General features: G+C 32.4%; 1 protein-coding gene across 1 annotated transcript; it reads left to right on the top strand.

The window, feature by feature from the left end:
* Window positions 1–272: 272 nt before the first annotated feature.
* Window positions 273–8,674, top strand: LOC148601310 (uncharacterized). The gene is made up of 5 exons (XM_088555957.1): window positions 273–382; window positions 3,959–4,045; window positions 4,430–4,527; window positions 5,569–5,665; window positions 8,411–8,674. Exons 1-5 carry the CDS (start codon window positions 325–327, stop codon window positions 8,602–8,604), a joined length of 534 nt encoding a protein of 177 aa, XP_088412083.1. The 5' UTR covers window positions 273–324; the 3' UTR covers window positions 8,605–8,674.
* The last annotated feature ends 715 nt before the right edge of the window (window positions 8,675–9,389 follow it).

Genomic DNA, 9,389 nt, shown 5'->3' on the forward strand with positions numbered 1-9,389 from the left:
TAGTAATAGTCAGAGGTATCAACGAAAAGGTATGAAATATATGTCAAAGGAAACCTCTGTGTCAGAACTATTAAATGCTTATGGTAGACCATCTACAAACATTGGCGTTTCAAGCAGGAAGACATGCAGATGAGTTTAATCAATATTATAATAAAGTATATAAAAATCTATGAATAAATAAAAAAACCCTCCCATGAACTTCAAGCTCAAGTGAAGAACACGGAACAGAATTTCCAAATATTGTAACACATGGCTTCCTTCTTCTGATTGTTGTATTGTATAAATTCCCTACTGTAGACAGGACCTGATCACACAAAGCCAAACATGTTCAAGTTACCTCTCTTGGTTCTAGTCTTTGCTGTGTTTTCTCAAAGTGTTGAAGGTAAGTTTGATTAAGATTTCTTTTCCTATGAGAGTACTTTTAATTGTGGAAAGCAATGTGTTCTTGATTATTGATCTGTAAACCAAGAATTTAGATAACATATTAGATAATTTGGATAATTTATTTTTTTATATTGACATGAAAGAAGAAATAGTCATAGAATTTTAAAATGCCTAATTTTGTAAACAATTTCCTAACCAAGGAACTTGGCACTCAAGAAATGACCAAATTATTTCAGTTTATAAAGCAATAAACACATTTTTGTCAGACATACAGAGTAACACGGGTGGAGTTAAGTACGTAAGACAAAATCCATTTTGTTTTTCCCAAATAAATATAACAAAAATTACTATCCTTTTTAGAATTAATTAAAAAGGGAATTTTGTGCTTAAAATAGTTTTTTTTCAAATCAGTTTCATGTTATACTTCACAGTATGATATGTGCACTTTAACAGCAATTTTCGTGAGTTTGAAAAATACGATTAAAGCCAGGATAATAATAATAAACTTGTTTAATCAATTTTTTTTAAAATATTGATAATATATCATTGATTTTGACTACAAAACCACGTTAATAGTACAGATTGACTTTGATTATGGTTACTGTGAATATTCAATTCAATTGAAAAATATTGGTTCCATATTTTTAGTGCGAGAGAAATGTAAAATAATTATGCTCTAGCAATTCATATGGTCATTTTCAATATTTAGTTATTGACAAGTTTTATGTTTTGAATCAACTAAAATGTATAATGATCATAAGAATAAGGATCTTGCGCATTTGGTTAATGTTTCAAATATCTTGTACCAACCAGTCTTGAAAATAAAAATAAGAGAAAAAATAAAAGAAACCAAATCTCTTATCAGCTGGTTTAAAGTATTAATCTCGTTTTTTAAAACCGTTTAAGAAATGAAAGGAAAATAACAAAATTGCCCAAATTATAAACTCTAGGCAAAGTTAAAAGGAAAAGTCAAAAAGGAAAGTCCGTGTAACAAAGGTAATATATAGGTAAAAATCCGAAAGTTGGAAGCCAACTCAATGGTCCTGACTTGGTGCAGGCATTTCCAGAAGAAAAGGTGGGTTAACCAGGTTTTATACTGCGCTAAATCTCCCGCTTCCATTACGGTTAATTAATTCCAGAATATTTCAATACCAGACAGACCGGAAGTCACGTGATATGTAACTGTAGCGATTAGTTAATCGACAATACACAAGTGACAAAGAACTGCGGTAGTATTAAGTCAATTTCCCGATTTTGTCCTCTACCATTTTAATCATTTTGATTTTAAAAATCCTCCCGCATCAATAATCTAAATGTTGTGAAAGAACTTGTATACATGGGGTACCAAATTTCGTTGTTTGCGTGGTATGACCTAATGAATAAGTTCTTATGAGATACATAATTTTCGCCAAAACTTATATTCCACAGAAATTCATTAACTCAAATCTCTTCTTGCTAACAAAGTTTCGATAAACCACGAAAATTGATACCCACGAATGAATAGTATCTTTTTAACATTTAAATATATACTATAACTTGTGACGTTACTTGTTAACCGTCCACTGGATTAATGCTGATGCTGGTTGTTTTCATGATATTGTCATTCTTTAATATGTTCAGTAACTACTAGTTGTATGTTCAGATATTCAATGTAAAAAATTTAATGTATTTTTGAGGGAATTTTATGGTGCGTTTGTTTGTTGTTTCAGTTAATTCTTGACTTTACATTAAAGGGGGTGTCTAAGGCCTTATAAATCTAGTTTAACCCCATCGCAGACATGCGCCAGTCCATAGTCAGGAGATGGTGGTCATTAATATGTCTTTGAGTCATTATTTTTTTAAGTCTATTTTGAAGAAGTGTCATCATTCTGTTATCGTATAAAAATGTTTACCATTTTGTATTTACGATATACGCTTGTGAGTTTGTTGCGTTTGACCATATCCGTTCCTTTTTCTATATCAATGATCGATAAGTAAAAGTAGCCACATTCAGAACGTAAAAGTCGACTGAATACAAATAAAATACAAATGAAAAGTTAGTACGACCTCCTTTTAACCTTTAAAAAACGAACTTTTAAATTTTATTTCTATTAAGTTCTATTTTTACCTTTTTAAATGTGGCTTATATTACATAGTATAAATTTGTTAAATTGTCATAATTTGCACAGTAATTTCATGACCCAGAGGCACCTCTTATTACATGAGCCAACACCGAAAGTAACAGTTGGTATAAAAAATTAGAATCACTGGAATGAAGTATTGTGAATTATTATACTGAACCATGATCATATTCCCATAATCGGTTTCTTCGAGAGAAGCAAATTGTGCACAAAACTGACTGATAAGAATCATTTATAGTCCAGTGGGCCATAAGTAGAAGATTGCACTTGGATGTATAGACCTTATCCAAAATATTGGGTTATTGCATGAATACTGGGGAATATACTACTACTAAAGGATGCTTTTAACGTCGTTGACTACCCTGTCGGGTCTCGCACGGACGGTCCAATTTAGTGGGCTTTAAATAATTTATATATATATATTTATTTACATTGTATTTTTAACATAATAAAAGAAATAAATAAGTTAATAGTTAAATAATACTGTGGAATATTATCCCGAGTAAAATTTTATATTGCACGAATTTACGAGCGCAATATACATTCTACGAGAGATAATGTTCCCCAGTATTCATGCAATAACCATTTTTTGTATGGCTATATAATTTAATCTTGTTTAAAATAAACGTTTGTCACGGATAATGTCACACATCTTAACTATATTTGCTTTGGTGCAATATAGAAATTAATTGCATGCTGACGTTACATTGCTTTCTATGGGGAAACCATCCTGCTATACAATATTAATGAAATATATTGTTTTGACAATCCTTCAATTTACGAGAAGATGACAAAACTTACAGTATACAGAACGAAGATTTCTAATTTAAGTACCAGTCTTTATAAAATTCAGACACTGCCGATGATAAGGTGATTCATTGTGTAGAAAAAACCCATGGATCAGACGATGCTTTTTTGGTATACATATGCTACATTGTATGTGACAATAGTACTTTCTACACTAACCTCCCACTAGAACCAACCAGTCAAAACAAATCAAGAACGATAACTCTTGCAAAGTGCTAATTTCATGCACAATCTTTATACATTTTATCTCAAAAGCGCAACATCCGAATGAAAAACTAAGACTGGTTATATTGTCTATAATTGTTTCTGAACAAGAAATAATACGGAAATTCGGTGGTTTTTTGACATGCACGAATCACCTCCTGTCTGATTTTTTTTAATAAACACTGCTACTTAAGATAATTAACGTTTTAATTATTTTTTTATAACTACAAATGAAAGCGAAATTAGATGAATGTTGTAATATTTTCGCGCAACGCCATCGTTTGACTGCCAGGTTCTATAACCATATTAAACCTGTTTAAAGTTAATATAATTCTTAAAAGTTCTTGTATTTAACACAGTTTTGAGAAATTATCCTCTCAAACGATTTCAAAATTTATCCGTGAACCATGTACGATTGTACTGAGTTTATTTCTTTATTGTAGGGCATTGGTGGGGAGGACATCGTTATCGATTCTATAGATGGGGGCATTGGACGCCTACCCCACCAAAACCTGCATTAAGACCCGGATGTAAGTAGTTGACCGTTAATACCAATCAAATGAAGGAGATAACATTGAATTATTAATGATTATTTTCATCACTTCATTTTTTCCCTGCTAGTGATGCTAAAGAAACAGAAATGAACTCAATTATTTAAAATAATTGCTGTAAATTGAAATGAAAAAGTCGTAATTTTTATATATAAAAATTCAGGACAGTTATAAATTTAAATAAGACAGGGTTAAAGTTTAAATTAGAAAAAAAAAATGATCACAGCACCTCAATAACAAGCAAAGCATTGTTTATGAGTTTTATTTGAAAGTTCCAAATCGGATTTATAATTTAAAACTAAGAATAAATTTTAAATTGATTGTTTTTATTTTCAAATTTATTCTGCTGTCTTCATTTGTTAGGTACACTGAAACCAGCTGATCCAAATGCCAAATTGTACCTCTTTGGAGGTAAAACATATGTATTCAGTTCAACTAAACTTAACTTTCAGGCTGCATTAGTATGTATCAGTTAAGTTAAAGTAGATCGTACCTTTTATATAAAGTCTACCGTGTTTGACATATCCAAAGTCTTTTTCGTCATAAAGATATTTTCTGGCTTATTACTTGCTAAAAATGTTCCTCAATACCTTATTCCCATACCAATTTAAAAATCACTGTATGCATGTACCTCAGTATTTGACAGAGTAATCAAGGTAACGAAAGTTATAGCTGTAATCAAATAATGTAATCCAGGGACAAATACCAGACATGGAAAACAGACATACACAACGAAAAACATAAAGTAACTAAAATCATACATACAAAGTAACAAAAACAAATGAGCAACTCGGACTCCACTAAAAGGTGGGGTCATGGACCAGGTGTACCGGTAGAGTAAGCGTCCAGATTATTGTTAGCTAAAGAAAGATCTGCATATATCTAAGTTTGTATTATCTACCATTCTGCATAAATGTGTGAGTAAAATTACAGGGTCAAAACACCAGCAACGTCCTATATTTGTAAGGGGGTCTGAAACGTGACGAAAAAATGTAACTAGAAAGTAATCGTTTAACCTGTTAAAACAGAGCGGGTGTTTCCGTTATTTTTATTTATTAAGGAAAACGGAATCAAAAAAGAAAAAGCAAATAAAGGCTGTGTTTAGAGAGTAAACAAGGGAACCAAGATTCTGGCCGAAATAAAAAGAATGTAATCCAGGGACAAAGACCAGACATGGAAAACAGACACACACAACAAAGAACATAAAATAAACAAAATAATACATACAAAGTAACAAGTACATGAGCAACTCGGACTACACTAAAAACTGGGAGCATGAAGCAGGTTAGTAAGCTATTTCTGAAGTCAGTATCGTAGACCCCACTGGTCCAGACATCATGTGTCTTAAACAAACAAATTCTACAGTTCCTACAGGGTTTGGTATAGACAAATTCTATAGTCCATGCAGGATTTGGTATAGACAAATTCTACAGTCCATACAGGGTTTGGTATAGACAAGGTTCACTGTCATATCAACATTTAAGGAACCTTTCTATTTGAAGGAATCTTGCAAATCTGCATGTGGGAATCTGGTTTCAATCAATAGCGTTGCAGAACAGAAATTCATTGAAAGTAAGATGGACACAATTAGTACAACAGGTAAGGTTTATATATGCAATATAGATATATTGTCGAAAATTATTGAAGATATGTGATGAGGCGACGGAACGGGTAGGAAATGCGATGCTCCGCCGAGCTATTTCCCCCGTTCCAAGCCGAATACACATATCTTCAATAATTTTCGACTATGTACCTATATTGCTTTTATCCTGTTATATTAATAGTTTTGTGTGTGTGTACATTTTTAAAATAAAATTTTAAAATGCTTATCCCCTGAGGAGCCCCGATCGTTAAACCCGAAGAAAAAAATTAATACGCATGGCGCATGACTCAGTAAACATTGAAATTCAATCCACACCATATAATCCGTCAAAGCTGTTTGAAGAAAATGAGCAATGCATCAAAATTTATTCAATTCCAAGAGACAAATAAGTAAAATGAACAGTAAATACAAATATTTTGAATGTTGTAAAGTCGATTTTAAGAACATTAAAGTTTTGAATTTCGCGAGGAAGGTGGAAGCTGACTTGTTTGTGTTTGGTATATAGCAGTAGAGTTCAGGGGTGAAATTTGTGCACTAGTTTCTTTGGAATTTTAAGTATTTGTTTGAGATTTTTGAAGAAGAAGAAGCAGTTGTATGGGCAGATCTATAATGTAGTGTTCCTCTGATTTATTATCTTGGGGTTTAGGCAGTAATAAATCCAAGACCATAACAGTTTCCTGGTCATTTGTCTCTTCAAGAGTTTTATCATATTGTAATGCTTCAATTTCTTTAAGTGGGGACCCGTTTATGTTAAATTGTGACGGACACTCTGGCTCCGAGTCCGACATGACTGAAATGACAGGGGAAGTCGTCTGCAAATTGATAATGAATCAAATCTGAACGAGATTTGGGATTTGCCATATATATGACCGTGAAAAAAAATACAAACAAAATCATTATTTGGTTTACATAAAATCTGTTATTTCATTCAGGTGAAAACGAAACAAAACGGCAAAAAAAAAAAGATTAATCGGATACGCAATCGCAATTTGTTTATATCGTATCTGGTGGCGGCCATGATTAATTTACGCATACCAGAAAAAAGTAGTTCCGCCGATCACGTGAGTGGGAGGAGCCAGAAAGTCGATAACCTGCTAATGTACGGATACAGCAAAAAAAAAAAAAATAACCGTATACCTTTATTCGTTTAACAAATAACCTCATTGCAGGATAAAAAGCAATACGCATCGAAAGTGACGTAAATCTAAATGGTTTTTAAAAAAGAAAAATTCAAGAAAGTTATAAACAAATTAAATAATTGTATAGAACTTCTTCATTTAAAGTGAACTTTGAAAAAATCGCTATAATTACAGATATGCAAGCAATTACAATTATAGTAGCATACCAATATACAAATATATTTATACACATTTTTGCGACATTCAAAAGGACGCTTACCATACCGGTGCATCTGGTCCAGACTCCCAGTTTTTGGTGAAGTCCGAGTTGCTCATTCTTTATTTTATTGCACGTGTTATTTTGGTTATTTCATGTTCTTTGTTGTATGTGTCTGTTTTCTCTATCTGCAATTTATCCTTGGATTATATGTTTTCTGCTCGACTCATGGTTCCTTTGGTTACTCTTAACAACAAACAATATACAAATATATGTATAGACATTTATGTGACATGTAATTTGTACCAACCAGTGTTTTGAAGCTTATGATGCACTGTATATTTACATTCCTGTTAATATGCCCCCCCCCCCCCAAAAAAAAAAAAAAAAAAAAAAAATGTCTGTCTGTTTGTCAAGTGCTTTTTATATTTTGAATCATCGTACAACCTTCGATTCGTTCACGTAACGATTTAAAGCTGCATTAGCTGCCAAATTTGTTTAATTTTGATTCTACTGAATTTTGCTGATTCAATGAAATAAGTTAGTAGTAATGCAATTGAAGCAATAAATGTCAATAATACCTACAGGATATTGTGAAAACAACGTTTTTTAAATCAGAGAAGATCGATAGCTCTGATCTAATTATTTTTCGCCATTACTTCCGAAGATTGCCGACAGGATATTCACCTGGGTTAAAAATACTTTAACCTTTGTAAAAAAATAACAATAAGGGATACACAGGTAAGCAAGCACGTGTCATTTTCATTTCATTTCATCTACTTCTTGATTAGTTTTCAAATAAATAACGACCATATTTTAGCCACATTATGTCACAATAGGTAAAATTCAAAAGGATCCTTGTGTTATATTCGAACTTTTTTTCTTTTACGGCTTGAGTCCGTCGGTCTTCCTTACCGCTGCATAACCACTATTGCTTTACAATCAGATTTGTTATTAAAGAAGCGACCCTTACAGCAAATGCGCGTATTAAGGTCACAAGAAGTAGCATGCATACGGATTTATTTAGGTCGATTTTTCGTCTTGCAATACAATAAATATATAGACACCAGTTTCATGAATTTAATGTATTTTATTTGTGGATTTCAAATGAAGTTATACCGGAAAAGTACAATTTAGTAGAAATGATTCAAAGTTAAGGTATATTCAACAGAAACAAAAATTTACGAAAATAACAGCTAATGCAGCTTTAACTTGTTATAATTGGTAGGAGTTATATTCTAGACTATATGCCGTCACATCTTGAGATTCAATCTCGTGATTATTGGCAGGGCCATTTAACGATAGCTAAAATTAAATATTATTCTAATTGTTCGATTGTTATGACAATGAAAAAAAAAAAGATTCTATTAGTAAATTTGATTTTATTCCTTATCATATTTTGACAGAAAGCTGGTATATTGGACTTACGCGTGTAGGACAGATGTGGATGTGGTCCTCATCAGAACCACTTACTTACAACAACATTATGAACCCAGGAGCAACTGGCTACTGTTCCCTAATAACACAAACACCGGGGAAGAAATGGCTCATCACTAGCACATGTACTAACGCTCACCGTTACATTTGCGAAGTAATGTGAATCTGACTAACTGCAAAGACCATCTATTCACTTAAACGTAGTTTTATTTACAATAAAACTTTAAATGCAAGCCTGTATTTTTTTTTAACTTTATGGATTCACATCGATCCGTTTTAGAAAGAAGTATGAAAGGTGTAACACACTTTTCCTCATTGTGTAAACAGACCCTTTCGTGTTTACAAGAGCGGATCCAGACATTTTGAAAAGGAGTGGTGCCAGCTGGGGTTCCTCAGAAAAAAGTGGTTGCTAGGACATTATTTGCCATTTTCGCAATTTTACACATGAAAATGGAAAAAAAATTTTCCAATTAAAAGGAGGGGTGTAAACCCCTTGCACCCCTGGATCCAACACTGTTAACTGTGCGGAAAGTCAACGGTCTTGAGTAATATTTACTTCCGCGAGGTAGGGCTTTGGGGAGAATTTCTTCGCGGAAGTAAAAAGGTAAGGAATTAAACTATCTACTGCCCCGTACTCATCGACTATCCCAGAGTTAACATGATTGGTATTTTTGTATTTAAATTGTAGTCTTAGAAGGAATCATGGAAATTATGTAATATGTGATACATCCCAAAAAAGACTACACATATTTATTTTTTTTGAAATTAAGCTGTTTTATGGGTCTGTATGATGAAATGTATAACCATTCGTTACAATCTATCTGTTCCTATAGATAATACACATTGAAAATACAATAGCTTCTGTTGTATTACAGTGTCATTTGCAGAGTTATCTCCCTTAATTTTGATATATATATATATATATATATATATATATGTGACGACTCT

The sequence above is a fragment of the Perna viridis genome, chromosome 12, assembly GCF_037379345.1.
Source record: "Perna viridis isolate PV_CMFRI_1.1 ecotype Kerala chromosome 12, ASM3737934v1, whole genome shotgun sequence".
In the NCBI taxonomy this organism is placed as follows: domain Eukaryota; kingdom Metazoa; phylum Mollusca; class Bivalvia; order Mytilida; family Mytilidae; genus Perna; species Perna viridis.

Bases quoted from the DNA above. Each gene is read 5' to 3' on its own strand.
- LOC148601310 (XM_088555957.1), top strand. From the start codon at position 325: ATGTTCAAGTTACCTCTCTTGGTTCTAGTCTTTGCTGTGTTTTCTCAA. The intron at 4,046-4,429 runs GTAAGTAGTTGA...TTCATTTGTTAG, and splicing joins ACCTGCATTAAGACCCGGAT to GTACACTGAAACCAGCTGAT. The intron at 4,528-5,568 runs GTATGTATCAGT...TTCTATTTGAAG, and splicing joins TTAACTTTCAGGCTGCATTA to GAATCTTGCAAATCTGCATG.